This window comes from Aythya marila (genome assembly GCF_965140915.1).
Source record: "Aythya marila genome assembly, chromosome: 4".
Taxonomy (NCBI): domain Eukaryota; kingdom Metazoa; phylum Chordata; class Aves; order Anseriformes; family Anatidae; genus Aythya; species Aythya marila.
Window position 1 is genome coordinate 68,672,278 of NC_139045.1, and position 20,444 is coordinate 68,692,721.

Here is a 20,444-nt window from a genome sequence, read left to right on the forward strand (position 1 = left end):
CTCTTGTGCAGCTTCTGCTGACCTTCACCCGCCTGAGCAGAGGTGCAGAATTAGATGGGCCTTGGATCTGACTTGTTACGGCTATTTGCATGCATCATTTCTGTCATCACACCAAAACACTTTGTATTTAACTTGGATTCGTTCACCAATGTGTTTATGAATAGAGGGGGGAAAAACATTCACGTTTTCCCACTCAAATATACAAAATATTTATTGAGACGACGGCTTTAAGCAAAAAACATACTTCTTTTGGACACTTACATACAAAAACAAGAAGCCTGGTAAAGAGAGCCTTGAAAAAAAGACTTCAGCTTTCTGCAATTAATTTTGTATCCACTCTGAGACTCTCTGTAGCTTTTAATCTTTCCCAAAACAAGTATACTCTTGATGCTGTACGCTTTTGGTGCTACTTAGCTTTCAAGTAGTTCTTTAAAATACTTTTCCTGTGAGACATTAAGAATGAATGATTTGAAATACCAGAGCAACAATTACTGCTGCATGTTGCGAACTGCTTAGAACAAACAAATTTTCAAGGCATAGCTAAACATAATCCTTTACTAAGGGCTAAAGCATAACTGTAGCTCAGGAACTCTTCAAAAGAGGAGATAAGCAGTCATTTCTCTTGCTCCTGAAGGGATCACCACAAGAGATTTTAAGGTGACTCCCACTCCGCTGGGTTTCTAGTGACAGCAGCCAGGAAGCCAGTCTTATCACTTGCCTGAAGACAGGCTCTGATACCTCAACAACAGCCTATTAAGAAAAGTTATCAAGTCCAAGATACCACTTTACCCCGCAAGTGCAGATCCTGGCTCCTGGGGCACTTTAGCTGCATGTATCACAGCAAGTTATTTAGTCCTACACAACCAGGAATTCCTACTAACTGATGCTGAAAACCAATAAATTAAGTCTTCCGCCTGGAAAAGATCTATTTGACTTTTTTTTTTTTTTTTTTTTTTGGGGGGGCGGGGGGGAGGTAATTAAAACAGAACAGGTCACTTCTGATATGTCTGTTTTCTCCACTCCTCGCAGCTATAAACAGGCTAATCAGTGTTTGATGAGCACAGCTCTCCCGTCTAACGGGGAACTTGTGGGTTTCTGCCTGGCTCTACTGAGTAGCTGCAAGTAGTGGGCAGAACATCAGCACCTTCAGCGGGCCGTACCTCTCAGTATCTAGCACAGAAACATGAAAAACAGCAGATAATCAATCTTCAGACTGCTTCTGTTCTACCTTTACTCGGCTTCTAAATCTTTGCCATTCACTAGGAGAGGTCCCATAAGGTTATGTAGCCATCAGATACATTGGAGTTGGCCAGAACAGTTTTTATCTGTGAAGATGAAATGGCAACAAACACATGACGTAGCCTACTGAAATTTCTCCAGTAACTTACAACTGTCCCTAAGCAGCTGCTGCAAAGTCATTACAGACTGGCGAGTAGGAAGCGCAACAAGCTGCCAAGTTTCTGGTACAATACTACAAGACAGAAAGCTAAGTGGAAGGTACAGCTTTTGGATCACGTACATCTTGCACAGCTGGAATCCCTAAGCTAGCAAGTACAGCAGCACGTGGACCGTCCAGGTTTGTTACAGACACAGCATTGCTGCTTTTTGGAGCTACTGCACCCATGCTAGGAAGCCATTCCAGGAGGCTATGCCAAAAGGGCAAACTGCTACTTCTAGGCCCAGACTGTCTTCTGCAGAACAAGCTCAAATGTGTCTGCATCACACACTGAGCTCTTCTTAGGGCTAGAGAGCGCAGCCCTGCTTTGGGACCACCAGCACGAGAGCTGCAGATTTATGTACTCGCTCTATTTCCTTTAAAACAAACTCCTCCGATGGAGAGGTACCGGAGGCGGAGGGAAGTGGGTGAAATGCATTGCAGGGAGGGATTTGCCATGATTTGTACAACTTCCTCTCCTTCAAACTGGGAAAGTGAAAGCAGCACAGCTGTTCCTCGGAGGCCTGGAAAAAGCTGTGGTGTCAATGGAAACCTAAATCACATTTATTCCCAACTGCAGACCGGCTCGCAGATAAAGTTTTGGACAACCTTCCTTTATGTTAATGAAAAATGTCCAAACAAGAAAACCCAACAACAGAGCAGTGGAACATTTGTTAAACGATATGCTTCTCACCTCAGCAAGATAGCAATCTGGTACGTCGATCAAACAGAGATATAATTACCTTACACAAAAGGCAGTATTTGAACCGTGGCAATTTTTGCTGAATAGAAGAGTGAGAGCTCGGACAAGAAGAAACAGAGAAAGAAAAGCAGCCCAGAACCCAAACCAGACAATCAGGTTCTACATTAACTTGTAACCTACAGTAAACAGCTATCTAAGAACAAAATTAATCAGCTTTTATTCCAAGGACATTTTTCTAACTTCCGCTTTGTGGCCACAATCAACTACACAAAACCATGGTACAACGCACTAACATGAAGCCTTGGGATGCCAGCACTGAAATAACACAGAGCAGGGGCTTGAAACTAAAGAACGCTGATAACAGATATTACAGCTGTGATCACAGAGAACACCTTAATTTTGCTAGCCTAGATGTGAACAAATCAGAAAAATCTCCTCCTGCACATTCCTTAGCATGGATTTCCTTCCTTTATTTTAAACCTGCACAGTTGCAAACCCTCCCTGTAAGAGAAAGAAAAGCCCTGGACATTTTACAATTCAGGAGTTTTATCACAAAACAACGTCATGTGATCTTCAAATGTTTTTCCATTTGCCCTTTGTGCTTTAAAGTGCACCATGCAAGGAAAGAAAAAAACAAAAAACAAAAAAAAAAAAAAAAACACAAAAAAAACAAACAAACAAACAAACAAAAAACAACAACAAAAAAAAACCACCAAAAACAGAGGCTTGACCCTTCTGCTCCAAGTGCTCTGAAAAGAGCAGGGTTATAATATTGCAAAGCCTGAGATCAAGCAGGTGGTTGGGCTGTTTTGGCAGGCTGGTGGCCCACTGGTTTGGCACCACTCTCCAGCCATCAAGTCCTAAGTGCTGTGGGACACAGCATTCACACTTTTTTTCCTGACAATTCCTGGCCACAGAAGAACTGTGAGAACCCAGACCAATCTTAAATGAGGCACTCATCACAAAAAATTAAAGGCCAGCCTCAACTGGCAACCGATGTGAAAGGCATTAGAATAAACTACAGAGATGGGCATACTAAATATTGCCTTCTCTTTAATAAATAAAGCCAAACCTATGTGCTAGAATTGTTAATGCTAATAAATACACCACCTTTTCTTTCAATTTGCCCTTGCTCATTAACAATGAGCAAGAATTATTCCAACCACTGACCATACCCATACTTTTTACCTCCGAGAAACGATTTGGAAAAATCTGAACCAATTAGTGTTAACACATTCTCTTTAATAAAATTAAAGAAAACAAACTCTTTCAAAAAATCCTGAAAATACTAATATTGATCACTCAAGGAATAATGTATTGAAATTATAAATAATGTTTTCAATACTTATAGTGTTCACACATATTTATAAACTCATTTATTAAGTGGTTTTAATGAAAACAAGGGCAAGCAAAAATCATTAATACAGCAGCAATGTGTGTGGTTCTTCTCTGCATGTGTAACCTTTAGAGAGAGTAAGAATCACCATTTATCAGTAAACTTGAAGATAATGGAAATAAAACTAACATTCATTTTGCATTTAAAGTGTGTAAAAACTGGACCTTTTCACCAGCCGAAGCCTTCATCATTTGCCACCACTGTTATACAACACTACTGAGTGTATTATGTTTATCAGCGAGAAATCCACAAAAATATCCCTGCTACGTAGGTTTCTTTCCCTGAGACAAAATTAGTTTAAGCTACCTTCCTTTAAATGGAGTCTAACAAGAAGAACTAAAGGAGGGAAAAGCTCTAGCAGCACTCTTATATCCAATGTGGTAATGTGGATTTTTTTTTAAAGTGAAATTTCCACTTCTGCTTATGTACAAAAAAGCAAACAAAAAAAACAAAAAAAGAACAGATTGCCTTGATCACAGAGGTTAATGACATGTAATAGAAGTATCTAGTCATTTCCACTCAGTACCCTTCACTAGGTTATAGCAAGCAAAGTCAGCTCTTTTCAGATCACAAGTAAGGGTAAGGACTACATCTGAACTGCCAAAACCACATACAGGCTATGCCTAAATTTAGAAGCCTCCAAAAATCCTTTGCTCAGGTGCATGTCCTGGCTAGGTCTTGGCTGCATGGCTGGATGAAGCTTCTCTTTCACTCATCCCGTGTGACTACATGCCCTGACCTGCACTGGAGACTTACTTTACTTGTGTGGAAACAGAATTAGGAGGGCCTCCTAATCTAGACAAAAAGCACGGACCAGAACTACAATGCATTTATCTTTAGTTGGGACAGAGTGAGAACATCATAAAAAGTGACCTGCTCAGGTGAAGCACCTATTGAAATACTTGAAATAGCAACTGACATATGAACAAACAAAGTATCAGTATGATTAACAAACAAATCTAACAAAATAAATAAAAATGTTCTAAAATGTACCTTCTTTTCAGGGGAGCTTGAAGTCTTTGACACTAACGCTGCTTCAACAAGACCCTGCTCAAGTAAGGAGTCATATTTTATGCTTCTTTTTCTGTTTCTCCTCTCCTTGTTTGCTGGCTTTTGTTCATTTTCCTCTGACTGCGACACATCTGCACCATTGTCTCCACAAATGGAAGATTCGAAAAGAGGCTTCCCGTTCATGTAGGTTTTAGTGATTTTCAGCTTGATTTCTGGAGAGCCATTCTTGATAGGAGTAGTGTTCGGTGGTGTTCCAACTCCTTTTATTTCTTGGGGTTCAAAACGTAGCTTGGCATCCTGGGCCCCAGACTCGCCGTTAAACACACGAGAAGTTAGATCTTTCAACTTGTCGGCTGGGATGAATGGAAGAGCATCGTGGCCATTATATTTTTGCATGACACCTTCCTGTAGAGTGGCAGAAAGTTGTGCTTTGCCCAAGTAGACCGAACACTCCCGATTAACTTCACAATTCTGAGTTTTCCCATTGGTATTTCCAAGGATCTCTGGTACCTGTTTCATCTTTATGTAGTTAATTTTTCGAGTTAACAGTTGAGAGCTTCTTTTGATGCTAAAGTCCATTCAGCCAGATGTTTCCAGTCTTACACTGCTGTAAGAATACAAAAAGACAAAATATCTGTAGTAATACAGAAATGAGAAAAGGTACCAAGTATTTAGATAGAGATGTCCCCAATGGCATAACATTCAGAATGAACTTTATTCAAAACTTTACTAAAAAAAAAGTTGCTTACAAACTTCATAACCAAAATACTTTAGTATCTGTTAATGTGTTATGAAAGATTCCAAGAAAAATAGATTGATAAATCGTCATTTTATTAAAATAAAACCATAGAGAAAAATTAAGGCTTTCATTTTAATAACCTATTAACCTTCTATAGCATGGGTCCTACCTACACGAATTACTCAGAGGTATTGCACTGTTTAAAACAAGAGTTAGACACAAGTTAATAACATAATAACAATGTAAAACATCTAAGTTTTATTCTAAAAGGTTGTGCCAGAGTCAAACCCCACAGGCTGCTTTACTGTACAACTACACCATGGACAGCAGCATCACAAGCTTCTCCACCATGTCCTATGAACAGACCCCCCCAGTTTTCCACCGAAGCACACCTCCTGAGGAATCCATACAGCTCAGTTTTCTACATAACTCTAAAGCAATGAAAATGAATAAAAGGTGAATATTTTGTATCATGAACACCAGTCCACTGGGAACCAGACCATCCTACAAGCCAGTGGACACACTGTGCCAAATATAAATTGTCAAAGCAACTGCTGGAGTTTTAAGTTTCTAATAAGTAACACCATCTAACAGCCATTTTTCATATAGATTTTTAAAAAAAATCCAACAAGCCAAATAAGCCCTAGACGTGTTTTCTGAGGGTTCTAAAATCTAGCCCTGCCCATTTCAGCTTTATACCATATCAGCAAACAAATATATCTGGCAGAAAGACTCCTTTGTGCTGGCTTTATCTCCTCAATCTGGCAACATGATCATTTTCTTTTTTAAAAGTCATAAACATAGACTTTTCATATTAGCAGGTTCACTATACACAACAGAGAAATACATTGCCATAAATGTTACAAAATCCCAGCATAATCATCATCACACCCAGGCTTCAGGTAACCCATTTCACACGTGATTAAGTCCATGAACTCCCATGACAAGCCAAAGATTCCTCAAGCCCAGTCTCATTTGCTTCCAAAAAGCAGTTAAAAACTTAGTGAATAACTGCTGAATTGCCAGTTACTATGGAAGAAATCTCTTCCAAACCTTATCGACTTGTTCATTACCATACACAGTTACAATTCTTATGACTTATTCCTCAGAACTCATGTATTTGATGCCTCTGTGTCTGGAGTAGTAGCGTACAAATACTTAAGAGGAGTGTTGCGCTAGCCTGGTAAAGCTTTGTGAGAGTGTTAAGCCTGAACTTAAAAATGAAAATGAAACCTTTTCATGCAAAAAAGGCACAACAACAACAACAAACTAAAAATCAAACTCCAGGACTCCTTAGCAAATGCTCCCATCCTCCCTAACATACCGCCTTAAGGTATGTACAAGATAAAAGGGTGCATCTCCATGCAAGCTCTACTGACTCACTTGAGAGAGGAAAACATGGGGACAAAGGAAGTTGCATTCTCCAGGGACAAAAGCAGCCTGAAAAGCTGGCATTAACAAAGTAGGAAGAGTCTACCAAGGGAGTCTGTGACAGAAAAGGTTCCTGTCTCTTTTTAGCCAGATGAAGTCCAAATTATCAATGAAATCTCTGATAATACAAGTGGAATTGGTCAACTGCATTAACCCTTTCAAAGAAGAATCAGAGGTAAATGGAAACTCAAAGCCACACCAGAGCAGAACAAAGAACTCAGTAAACCAAAAGAGAACGCACATAATTCCACAAGATCTTCTCATAAAACACGGGCAATTTTTAAAGACTTCAATTCACTTAGTAATACAACGTTTTAAACTGTGATTCAGCAGATTTAACTGAAATCACATTTATTTTAAGTAACCACTGATGGCAAATTCTATAAATTTCAACAGAAAGACAAACCCATTAAAGAACATGCGAGGCTTATGGTTACTGAGACAACATTAAAGTATTTTACAATTAAAATAAAATAAAAACAAAACTAAAACACCAAATTGTTGCAAAATCACAGATCCTTAATAGAGTAAACCAGAAAGCAAAGCAGAGATTCGATCTACGCATCCAAATTCCCCCTATCTAAAAAAAAAAAAAAAAAGCCTACAAATGAGCCGCTGCAAACTCAGTGCTCGCTTTTCTGTGGCTGCGTACGCCCTCCAGTGGCTACCTGAACTGGCCAGAGCACTAAACACTGCAGCTCCCCACTTCCACAGCTTCTCGCACCAGGACCAGCACCAAAAAATGTCCTGTGCAACTACCTCCAGTTGATGAACTACGAGGTTAAAGTAAGTAAGTAAGTAAGTAAATAAATAAATAAATAATAAAAATAACCTGGCTCCATTAGCTGCTTACGAGGGTCTGGATTTCTGGATCAGGACATCTGCATTTTGTAACTGTTCTGTTTGTTTTCCACCTGTAATTCTACTACTATTTTTTTTCCACATGATTAATAACAACTTTTATTCTCACTGCTTATTTCTTTAAGCTAGAAAGACATCAAGGTTGAGGCAGACCAGGACAACTCAAAAAGCAATAGCTAATCAAATTAGACTGTGTTAGTAGCATACTCAACATCAAAATACTGCATGTACTGCACAAGTGACAGTCACAGAATAGCTTAGGTTGGATCATCTTCCTTCGATCGTCTGTTGAACCCCCTGCTTAAATCAGGGACGACTCAGACCAAGCTTGTCAAGGCCTTGTCTGGACAATGACCAGTAAATAATCAAGTGAAAAGATGTGACTTAAAGTAATCAAGTTCCTCTCTCTATAGCTAATAAACCCAAGGATGGTAAATTCATATTAATAAAAATAGGAAGACCTACAAGACCATGGGCAAAAGACCCTGCATTTTTAGTGGTTGCCTTGAATATAGCAAATACAGATAATATGCCTGTGCGTGAAGTTTGGTTTATGTATCAATACGCACTACTAGAAAAAACTGAGACTGAAAAAGGCTCTTCTAATTGCTGCACGATTTGTAAAGGGAAGGCAATGCAGCCAGGTCAATAGTAAATGAGGAGATGAAGACAAAGATGGTAATTTGAATCAGAAAGAACATCGGAACTGGTAGCATACAGGTTTTAGAATATGGAAAATAGACCATGTTTATGCAAAGAATTAATCAAGACAAATGAAAAGAGACATAGTGTAAGAGGTAGAGTAGTGGAAAAAGAGGAAGCAAATACAGTCAAGTAGCCCCATTAAGGAGCTGATACACAGAGAGCAACTTGCATGTCAGTCACCATTTCTAGGTCAACCCAATGGAAGAGATGGAAGTTGTCAATTCCCTTTGTCACATCTCTGTTCTTCTCTTAAAAAATAAGCTGTAGTGGGATTCTGTTAAAATGAAGACATTAGAAAATCTACATTCACAGGAATAACAAAAGGCTTCAGGAAAGAAGGGCAAATTTGAAGCTAGTTAAATTTTGCACAGTTTTTGCTGTCCTAAATTGACGGTAGTAAAATATCATAAGCAAGCAGAAGGACTGGACATTTTGTGATAAAAGGCCAATAGAGAAGAAAAGAAGAAAAGGGGATGAAAGAAAATGATCAGCAGCAGATACAGGGAGTACCATGAGCTCAGAATTAATGTAAGGAGAGCTAGAATACAGGACATTAAAGGATCAGGCGAGGCAGATCACAGAAAAGATCTGGTTGATCAGAATTCTAAGAGTAAGGTCCAAAAGCAGCTCAGCATACGATTAGATTTTATAGTTAAATTAACTTCATTCTTGCTGGACAGCCGTATTGCATAGAAGCAAAAGCAATCCCTTATCTTTTTCTAGATGACACCGTATCTACAGAAAAGGAAGCATGGGGGAGGGGAGGGAAAGGCAGGGGACAAAAGCACCACACACTAATAGCAGCTAATGAGCTTAAGCTAGTATCGCCCCATATTGTCTGGCGACCCAACAAGTACAATTTTGACTAACAAAGAGGAAAAAACATGACAGACCAGAAGTCTGCTGAATAAACATGATATTTTGGCCTGCGAACAAATAGCTTTCAGTAAGCAAAAGGAGATTTGACTTATCAGAGAAAGGTCTCTAGATATTTTAATAGGACAAGGATACGTCCTGGCAGTGGCTTTGTACGTATTTTGATTCTCAAAACCAGATTTTACACAAGGCAAATTATTTTGCAGACATTTAAAATGGTTTTATTAATTACTTGAAGGTCCGTCATATGACAGGAGTCATGTGCCAAATGCAGTCAGTCTGCATGTCACATTCCTCCTTCACTGTCCAGGCCACTATCATTTGTGTGATATTTATTATTCACTTCTTCCACATCTGCTTCAATTTCAGAGATGCTTTTCTTGTGTGTCAGAAATAATGGAGTAGTCCATTCCTTCCAATTCTGCCAAAGGGAGCAAACAGAGTAAACAATCAACAACAAGCGCCACTATGAAATACCACTTCTGTTTTGTCTCAGACTTTTCTTAAAGCCATTTCTCAGGTGAATTACTTAAGGGGGGGACAACATATCTAGAAACAAATTCACAGTAAAAGAACATCCACAAAAGCTATTTTTATTACCTACAGATCAGGCTTTCAGCTGCTGCTGAAAAAGCTAATAGATGGCTACTGTGTTGTGTTTTTTTTCTCTGTAAAGGTAACTTTGTAGTAAGCCCTCTCCATTCTCTCACCAATCTTAAGGCCAACGGCTATTCCTATTTTCAGATCAGAAGTAGACAAAATACTTAGAGATTTATCAAAGTTACAATACATTCCACTAATACATTTGAAAATCTGGCGTATGATTATTCCTACTACCTTGTATTAAAAAAACAGAATATCAAATAAGAGTAAAGACATACAACATGTTCTCTGTCGTGCAGTGATTATTCTACACTATATTAAAATAATGAAAAATTACTAGAGGATTACTAAACAGTAATTCTGATTTACGTTCAGAAAAAATGTCTAACTGAAAATCACATTGTGGGTCTGCCAACAGCTGTTGTAAACCAGCTCTATCCAGCAAATTCTGCTTTTCTCACAAAGTGAAACGTTACTGTAGCAGCTAATAGATAACCCAAAATCATTATACCAAATGTTTCTAACAATTTACCACTAGTATTTTCTGTTTAGAAGACCTAGAAAAGAAAAATCAAAATTTAAAAAAAGGCTCTTCTGGACTATAGTTAAGTTTAAAAGCGCCTGAAGTAAAGACTTATCTAGTCTCACTGCAGATAGACAATGATTCCAGTTAACCTGTCAGTTGACAACGCTGACCTACTAAGTATTTTTGAATGAGTACAACAAAATTTCTTTATCCTTACAGCACATGATGTTTATATAGACTCTTAGCGTGCCTTTGCAGAAAAAGACAAAGCATGTTTTGAAACTGTGTGAAAAGGTTACAATAACCAGCATGAGTACAGTTGCACTTGCACTTGTTTGCCAACAAATGTTTTTAAATTATCAATCTTCTCTAATTTTGCTTTTTTCTTAATGGATAACATGTCAGAACTTATTTGACATAATGTTTTCATCAACTGAAACAAGCATTTATTGCCTTCAGGAGAAGGCAATAGGCAATACAAGCTTGTACAGAATGCAAGCTTGTACAGTTAAGAGTTGTACAACGGCAAGTGAAGAATTTCTTCATTCTAAATGTTACTTGCTATTGCAAAAAGCAAGTTTACAAAACTGATGAACTTTTTGTTCCTCTCCAGAAAAACCTTGTAACCAACCTCTGCTGCTGAGGATAAGGCTAGAAGATTCTACTACAGGACCTCTCCCCATTAATTTGTTGTCTTCAAAATCAAGATTTTTTTTGCCACTGCAGAAGAAATTGAATTTTGTCAGTTTCACTCCTGATACTGAAGGTGGGTGGTTAAGTAAGGTAGACAGATTTGAGCAAATTCCTGTAGAATGATGTATTTTTGACTGAAGGGAGATTACAGATCTCTTCCTCATTTCTAGGGCCACAAATCAAATAGAAAAGAGTTCCTTCTTTTCTGCTGATAAGCAGAAAGGAACATCAGTGCCTAAAATGGCAGAAACTACTGGATTTACCACCAGAATTTAATAAAGTAGGTGGCCCTTATAGTTGCTTAGCAAATGGATCCAAAAAAGCCCTATTTTCAAATGCATACTTGAGACTTTTCTGCCTCCTTGGGGGTTTCCAAATGGTTCAGCTTAAGGGGAAAGGCTGCTCTCCGGCAGAACAATTGACAATACAATACAGCCTAGGTGCTTACTCACCAATGAAATGATCTCTCTCTCTCTCTAAGGACGAACCAAATGCAATCTCAAATAACTCAGCACTTAGTTGCAGAGCTCCTTCCTCGTTCATGCTGTTTTTGTGGTTTTTTTTTTTGTTTTTTTTTTTCACCTGCTCCAAGCCTACCTTCGTTTCCCACGCCTTCTTTAATCCTACAGCTTTTTCTTTTCAGCAGCCTGCCTCTGCTCCTTGCACCATATCTTCAGGACCTGGATCCTCTGGTTCTACATAATACTCACTGCTGCAGGTTAATGCACTATAATCTGTTTCCTCTTCACTGTGGTCAATGATCCTGCCCTTCCTCTCATTTGTAGTGATGACAGCGTAGGAACTGCCTGAAGCTTCGCTGTGTCATGAACATTTCTGATCATGCATATTCTGATGATCAAATCTGGGATGACATCACAAAATAAGTTATCAATGTAAGCAATGAATCAAATTGTAGGATTAAGAAAATGCTATCTGCTACACCTCTACAGAAACAAACAACATTGCCCAGATCAGATAACAGCTAATTTTAATAAAGATACAACCATTTTGCCTAGACCTCTTAGAACACTTTGTATCTATCGCTGCATTACCCAGGTAGGTGGATTTAGATGCCAGAAGCATACTCTCTGCATTGCAATCGTAAAAAGCTGCGTTGTGATGCTGGTGATATATGAGGCCTTGCCACCAGTATGAAGGCCCAGCTACATGAATATAGCATCAAAACCTTCAGCACAGCGCAGTATTTGCCCATGTCTTCTGGTTGTACAAGCAGCAATACACCAAACTGATAGTGCATCTATAATGTGGTCAGGTAACGCTTGTAAAAATATATATATTTATACATACCTGGGAGGTAATGTTCAAAGAGAGGTAATACTAACTCAAATGCGCTACAGCCTTTTACTGGTAGACTTGCACCTATCACCAGAACCTGCTTATATTCATATCTGATCAACATAATTGTGTCCACAATGCAATCCTGGCCATACTGTACTAATTCTGGTGCATTTTGCACATCAACTGTAACCATGTACGTCGAATTATGTTCTTTATCCTATCAATGCATTATTTCAAAGCAAAGCTAGCACACATAAATTACAGACATATAGCAGGAGCACTCAAACAAGGACTAAGTTCACGAGAGTCTCTACCATTAGACACTTACCCAACAAATCCAAATACCTGCTAATAAGTGGCCTTTCTGGTTAGGACACTGTTTGAAGTACAAAGTATCTCCCTGTGCCAGGGCTTTCACAGACTTTTCCCAAAATGCATTACTACATTCTCTTGGCTCTTAATTCCCTTTCTACTTTTTTCACTCAGTCTACACGAAGAATGTCTCCAGAGCATAGTATGACTGTTACAGGTAAAGAGACTACAAGGAAGTTTTATGTTTCTGCAGCTGTCTTGTGGCTTACCCATTTCACCCGGGGACAGAAAGATAAAACACTTTCCCGTCCAACAAGCCAATTCTTGACCTTCTTGCCCACTTTCCCAACCCTGCTTTGAGAGCCTTACAATGGGCATTTTTTTGCCACTTTTGCTGTCCTTTCACCTCGCATAGTATTAGCTCTGCGGATTAGTTCACTGCCTTATCAAACACAGCTCTTTAGAGAAATTCTGAGGTAACTGCTTCTTATCAGAAAATCTAGAGTTTTGACTGTCGAAATAAGCCTTGTTAAGCAATTGTAGTTGCTATGATTACTTGCAGAAGTTCTGAGGGCTCAACTATCACTACCACTTTGGAGCCAAGCATTCCACTGCTGAATAGATCCTGCACATGCCCTTTCTGCATTACATTTAAAGCCTATTACTTTTTATTTCATTAATTATATACCTTGTTTCTGTACTGCTGCTGAATTTCAGTCGTGTCCCAGATTGGCTCACAACATTTGTTTCCAGTTTATTCAGGAGTGCTACTACACAGCAGCTTCTGATAGCCTGCAGTTTGCATCCATAGAAAAATCACAACTTTAATTTCATTCTGAAGTATCTGATTGAACGTTCCTGGCAACTGCTCCAGCTAGCAAAAGGATCCATATTCACCTCTTCCATCCTACACTGCTCTCCAAGGTTCATTCTTTGGCTTAAATCCCTCTGGCTTTATTATCAGACTAGAATCTGGGCATTCTTCACTACACAGATAACTCCCCTGTTTAGATGTTTGAGTGCCAGTGCAGCCAGGTTCTGTGCTCCGATGGCATCCCACCAAGGCTGGCAAGTTCCACAATTGATTTATCTGACACACGATCTCGTGAACCTCAGCTCCACAGGCTAACCCATGCCACAGCGGGCACATTTACACTTCAGTATATTACAATGAATAAATAAATGAAATGGGTCCCGACCACTATGACAGGAGGCTGTTCTACTGCAGCTTCTTCCTAGGGCGGCTTTTATTCTTTTATCAGTCATTTTTCGAAATGTTTCAAATGAAGTTCAGATCACATTTCTAATAAAATCTTACCTAACCTCAGCCTTCTTTCTCAAAAATATTTTTGTCACAAAATATTCACCTTCTGCTCCTCGGTGCATCTATTATTCAGCAGGGCACAATGCAGAGAACAGGACAACATTCACGCTCTGCTTTGTCTTTGATCGTGGCTAAGAAAACATGGAATTCTGAGGTTAGTCTTCAAGGCCAAATATGTTTAAAGATGATTATTAGTTTAAAACACAAGCTTCTAAATCGTTCTGTGTGTTTTAGCACAGATATGTCAGTACTTTAGTAGGAGGTACAGACCAGAAAAGGTTTCAGAAGGACAGTTAAATGCCCGTCTCCGTCAGCCAACAGAACAAGACCACCCCGTGCTTCTCTAAAGAGTCACAGAGAAACCTGACAGTATCTTTCACAGACAGCACAAGAAAAACGTTAAAGCTTCTATGAAAGTCTATTCCAATTTAAGGACTCCTTATAAAGGACATGAATAGGCTCTAAAAAATCCTGAAGTACCTTTCAGCTTGCAGAAGGGTTGGGTTTTCCCCCCCCTTTTGTTAGTTTTATATTTAATTATGCGGCAGGAGGCTATGGCTAGGAGGAAAGTAGCACATCATGCTATATTTTTTCAGTCCTTTGCCACATATGTATCCTTCCTCCAAATATGGATGAATATAAAATAGCTCCAATTTGTACTGGGGAGCTGAATACCAAAGTTCAAAACAAGATCAAATTGCTATCTTGCACTAAGTTAAAAATAGGACAAGTTAAAAGGATGGGGACAAAACTAGAAACTGAGCCATCACCTGTTGAGTAACCCTTTTTAATTTAACACATGCTTTAAGTCACTTAGATGTTTCATTAGTTCCAAATTATGTCAAATGCCAGAACCTGCATCGACGGTGCCCCAGGACAAAGTAATTTTGTCTAAGATAAGAATACTCTGAAGTACGCGGCGCTTCATTTTTCCATACCTAGTCAATTCAATTTCATTGCTATGAAACCCTCAAATGAAGGTTTTCAAACATCTCCTTTCCACACGTGGCTGGCTCATCACTCCGCTCTGCTATCAGAACAATTTCCATGCAATGGTATTATTGGTGAACGGTAGCAAAAAGTATAGCACAAGCCTCACTTTTGGTCCGACCATGATTACCAGGTATTTCTCTGCTGCACACAAAACGCATTTTAAGAGCACTAGTTTGCGCGATGGCCTATTTCATGCTCCAGACAGAAGCAGCCTTTCAAATGCACCAGAGACTCAATAGATTAGCTGGTGCTAAAGTTTAGAGTTGCTTGGGAGCGAAGTAATGCATGATGGACTGTGCATTAACCTATCATCACCAGACACGAGGTATTAGTATATATGATCTGTTCCCAGGAATCTTGGGTATTTTCATAGTTTGCTGTTCACCAGAAGGGCAGCAGAACAGAGTACGTATGACCTAAGTTTCCCTTGTAACACGTTCTAAATACTTTCCTTCCTGCTGATGCTAGAAAACGTGAAGTAACTACACGGGACACCATCAATTTGATAAAAAGATTACAAACGGTACTTGATATATCACTTCTGTAATTTCTGTCAGTGTAAACCAAAAGAAAAAACCTTTAGTACATTTATACAGCTGTCTTATTACCTCCAACAACTGCAGGTCATAGGGAAGCCAATTTGAAGTTGCAGTGAAGGTTGACTTTGGGTATTTCCTCTCTCTTCCTTCAAAAAGCGTTCTCAGAACCAAAGCTTTTCAAGTAACCACTAACTTTATAAAATGGCTAACCGACCCATTCGACTGGCCACCCCAATTTACAGGCTGCAGGGTGACTGCTGGCACGTCAGCGAGGCTTTCCTCATCACTTCCTTTCTCCCGAATCTTCCACAGTTATGCACTAAAGGAAATTTAGACTCCAGCGCCAAGCCCTGATGGGATTTTTTCTCTCTCCCCGCTTTCCCACATGCCCACTTATCCTGGTTGGCGCATTCCATCTCCACCTCCTCATTTACACCACCAAGAGGCCAGTACATCCTCAGGGAAGGCTGTTTTCAAAGCTATACCCTAACTGGAAAGCAAGGCTTCCTGGAAAGGCGGACTTACTTATCCGCTTAGATCCGCTTCAGTGTTGCCAGTCTTCTTCACCCAAAGCCTGGATGCAAGAGCGATACCAGAGCGTATTTACCCAACCCTAAGGCCGTTTCATTTGTCTTTGCCAAAAACCTCAGAAAGACCTCAAACAATACAGCCACGAACACAGTATTAAAACACGCAGTCATCATCTACGGCGTTATTATTAGTTGCATCGAGCGCTTCTTTGCTGATGTTTGTTTACTGACTGTTAGGGGATCTGCTGCTTCCAGCGGCATCGCTCCGTGGGTGCCTCCCATTGTGCAGCCCGGTGCTCTCGAGGAGAGGCGAATTTCTTTTCCCCCTGAAAAGGCTAGGTGCTTCACCTCATTCTACGGGAAAAAAATACGTGCAATTTTCATGCATTCAACCATCTTCTCTGCTTAAAACCTACAAGATGTCTTTGTAGTTACGTAAGGGGGAGTGACCAGAGGTGACCGAAACGCAGCACGAACCCTGCCTGTATCTTCTCATCATAAACTACGTCCTTGATCCAGTAATCTGCCCCGAGCAGGTGAACCTTTATGTATGCATGGAGTTCCAGGGTAGTCAATAGGCTTTGATCGACCACCAGGAAAGACACGCATTTATCAGCCCGGAGAAATCAGGCCTCGCTTTGGAAGCGCACTGACACCGGTGGAACAAAAAGCAGGCTCAGTGCAAAAGTGAGAGGTGAATGGGCCACAAACAATAGGACGCTGAAAAACAATCCCTTCTTTCCATTCCTGGGCTGCTCTGCTAGCGCAATGTTTTGGACGCGAGCTCAGATACATAGACACAAATACACACACACACAAACATCCACACACATCAATTTCACTGCTAAATACTAGAAAGCAACCCCCCACACATTGTTTTTGCTTCCAGTCTTTAAAAAAAAAAAAAAAAAAAAAAAAAAAAAGTTTTTTGGGGGTGTAATAACCAGTCTTTTGCATGCAGCTGTAATTTACATGCAATATTCTCATCTGCAAAACAACCACAGGCATCAGAAAAAAGCATACAGCCCCACAGATATTACAACACAAATATTTTTTCATTCTTACTGCTGATTTGCTGGACTCATACTGAACTAAAAGGAAATATATTTTACATTTAATTTCAAATGCATTAACCACTTTAATTCCACACCCTTAAAATATCACGGCCTAGTTTTCTTCTGAGATTTTCTAATAACATTTGATAAATTTATAGGTTTCACTGTACTTTCCAAATCTGATTTTTTTCTGAGCATGTATGAAGGTGGAATTCCTACAATCTTCATAACAACTAGCCATGCAGTCCCCAGGAACATCCAGAGCTTTTACATTTAAATACTGTGGAAAAATGTCACATTTTCTGATGGCTACCAACTAGATGAAAATCCTGGCGTGTTTTAGGAAATGGGACGTAGATGCTTACTGAAACAACCAAAAAAAAATTGCATATACTGTTAGTACTGAGCCCTGAATAGTCCTGAAAAACAGTGGTTTTATTCAATGATTACATCCAACAGTCAAATAATACCACACTGTGAAATTGAGGAGTTTATTAAGGTTGATATGCTGCATTTCCTGAGAAAAAATCCCACAGCAAAACAAGCAAATAATAGCTTCAACAATAAATTCACAGAGATTCTACTTACATACAAAAATGTTGGTGAAGAACCAATTTATTCTTTCAGCCCTGGCCACACATTCCATGTTTAAGGAATTTTAGTAAGCATCTGTCCACATAAACCACCGGCAAGGACTCTTTGCAAAATCTATTACAAACTTCACTGCCACCCTACAGTGTTTACAGTTACCTTCCTTAGATGTCTGAAAATGTTTGAAAGCCAAGCATATCTTCCTTTTTTTTTTTTTTTTTTTTTTTTTAAGACACAGACCTCGTTTAGCTTACTCAGCACAGGCAGCATTAGCTCCTAAATTTAAGAATCATTATAAACCAATTTTAATGCAAATGCCAATAAGGAAATTGTTCACACACACAAAATACATGGGCAGTGACTGATACCAGCCTCCTGCCTGTTTAATGGCTGTTAGCTACAGGCCCATTTTCTCTGAAATCTGTTTAAATACAGTGTTTACTGTCTCTGCACTTCTACTAGTATTTACCCCTCCGTTCAGCCGACATATTTAAAAAAAATAAAAACAAAAAAGCAAGTATAAATACGTTCAAGAAGTGTGGCAAATTCCCTCCTCCACCCCCAGAGCGGTAAAGCCACAGCGGATGAGCTCTAACTATGGCCTTGGGAATACAAGTTCCCCAGGCTCTTTTACCACACAAATATCAATTCAAGTTGCAAGAGCCCTATCCTCTCCTCCTTAATGCAGATCGAGCCAGGCAGCCCCACAGCCTTCGCAGGAAGGTTTTCTTCCCGTTTTCCTAGCGAGCCTCTCCTCCGGTACCGGTCCAGGATGGAGCACAGGAGGGTGTAAGTGGAAGGATCATCACACCAGTGTTTAGTGGAGGAATAAATCAAACATGGCTTCCCCCTCCATACATTTCCAGAGTTACATTCACTCCTGCTGCCGTGCGATCCCACTCCCACCCGCAGCGAAGGGGCAGGAGCAGCCCCCACCTCCCCAAACCCCCATGCCATGGGGTGGGGGGGTGACCCCGGCTGCTCCCCATCCTGACGGGGGGAAGATTTAAATCCCAGGGGAGGGTTTTTAGGGGTGTTTTTTTTTTTTTTTTCCTCCCCTTCGTCGGCTTCCCCCCCCCCCCTTGCTTTTGCGTTTCTCTTTCTGCTTTGCACTGATTAACACCCCCCCACCTCCAGCTCCTGAGGGGGGGGGGGTGCAGCGCTCCCTCACCCCTTTATGCTGCCCCCGGCCTCCCGCAGAGCTCAGGAGGAGGAGGAGGAGGAGGAAGGCGAGGAGAGGAGAGGAGGGGGGGAAAAGGATGAAGCTGCAACAGCCGGGACTCCGGCTCGGCATCGCCCCCCCCGAGGCACGGCTCCTGCGGCAGGCTGGGGGGGGGGGGACGGGGTTTGGGGGGGGATGAGGGAGGGGTTAAAGGGGAAAAGGGGGGGTTGGGGGGGGTGGGGAGGTATTGGGGGGGGTATGGATGGGATTTGGGGTGGTTGGAGGGATTTAGTGGGGGTTGGGGGTGAAGGGGCAGGTAGCGAGGGGGAGGTAGCGGTGGTGGCTGATGGGGGAGCGCAGGCTTGGGGTGGTGGTGTGTGGGGGGGGGGGCCCATAACACAAACCCATAAAAATAAATAAATTTAAAAAAATAACACAAAAACCCTTCCTCTCAGGAAAATCAAAAGGGGAAACGGGAGGTGCCCGGCTAGGGGCGGGTAAGGCAAAGGGGGGGGGGGCACCTCCTGTGAGGAGAGACCTCGGCCCCACACCACCACCACCACCACACCACCGCCTCCCTCAGGGGGTGCCGGGGCAGCGCCCTCAGCCCCAGCCCGCGGCCAGGCGAGGCGGCGACATCCCGGAGGGCGACGGAGCCACCACCACCAGAGCCACCAGCAGAGCCACCGCCACAGCCGCCACCCCGCTCCCGCCTCCCGCCCGCGGGGCCTTGCGGGAACGTGCCCCGGTGCCTCCCTCTGAGGGGAAAGGGGGAAAGCAAAGCAGCCCGGCGGCGGCTCACTGACCTGTGCCCTAGCGCATCGTTCTCCCCCCGGGGAGCCGGGCGTGAGGCGGCGGCGGGAGCTGGGCGCCGGGGGAGCTGTGAGGAGGAGGAGGAGGAGGAGGTGAAGGAGGAGGAGACGGCGGCGGCGGCGGGAGCCGAAGGGACGCGGACACGGCAACGGCGGCGGCGGCTCCTGCGCGGCGGCCCCGCCCCCTCCTTCGGCCAGAACCAGCGCGAAAAATCCCGGCCGCTGATTGGGCGCCGCCGCTGCGCTGCCCCCGGAGCGGCTGTTTCAAATCCCCCCGCACGGAGCCGCCCGCACGCGCGGCCGGGAGCAGCGCCAGCAGTGCCAGCGGTAGAAGCGGCAGCAGTGGCAGCAGCAGCAGTGCCGGCAGCAGCAGCGCCGGCGGCAGCAGCAGCAGCAGCGCGCGGGGCTGCGGGAGCGGCGCGAGGGCCGCGAGGGCCGCCCGCCCGCTCTGACAGGGCCGGCGGCGGTGGCGGACCCAGGGGAGGGCGGGCGGGGAGGCTGAAGGCGGGAGCTGTGTGGGGCCCTCGAGGATGTGCGTGTATGTGGGGGGGGGGGGGGGGGGGGGGGGGTCCCCAGGTGGGCGACAGCGCGTCTTTTATCACCTTTTTCCTTATACTTTTTCCTTATATTTTATTATACTATATATATTTTTTTACCTCTTTATTTATTTTTTTTTTTTTTTCCTCTCTCTCAGCCTTCTACGCGGGGCCGTCTGGTAACCGTGCCCTCCTAACCCAGCACATGTGCGCTCTTCTGAAATAAAGCCCTGATCTAAGCCAAATGTTTTGACTTTCCCCACCGCTGCACACGATCCCGAGGCTCTGGGATGGTTTGTGAGGACCGAAAAG

The 20,444-nt window shown here is 42.1% G+C and overlaps 1 protein-coding gene across 3 annotated transcripts in view; it reads right to left on the reverse strand.

Annotated features, from left to right (window-relative positions):
• Window positions 1-19,744, reverse strand: part of NSD2 (nuclear receptor binding SET domain protein 2) — an 80,131-nt gene extending 60,387 nt beyond the window's left edge. For 2 of the 3 annotated variants that reach the window (XM_082759030.1, XM_082759032.1), the window contains exons 1-2: window positions 19,591-19,744; window positions 4,528-5,152 (exon numbers count right to left, since the gene is read on the reverse strand). In XM_082759030.1, the coding sequence (XP_082615156.1) occupies window positions 4,528-5,124 (597 nt within the window). In that variant the 5' untranslated portion in view covers window positions 5,125-5,152; window positions 19,591-19,744. The remainder of the gene's footprint in view (window positions 1-4,527; window positions 5,153-19,590) is intronic. The other variant, XM_082759031.1, reaches the window with a different exon arrangement.
• Between the last annotated feature and the right edge of the window lie 700 nt (window positions 19,745-20,444).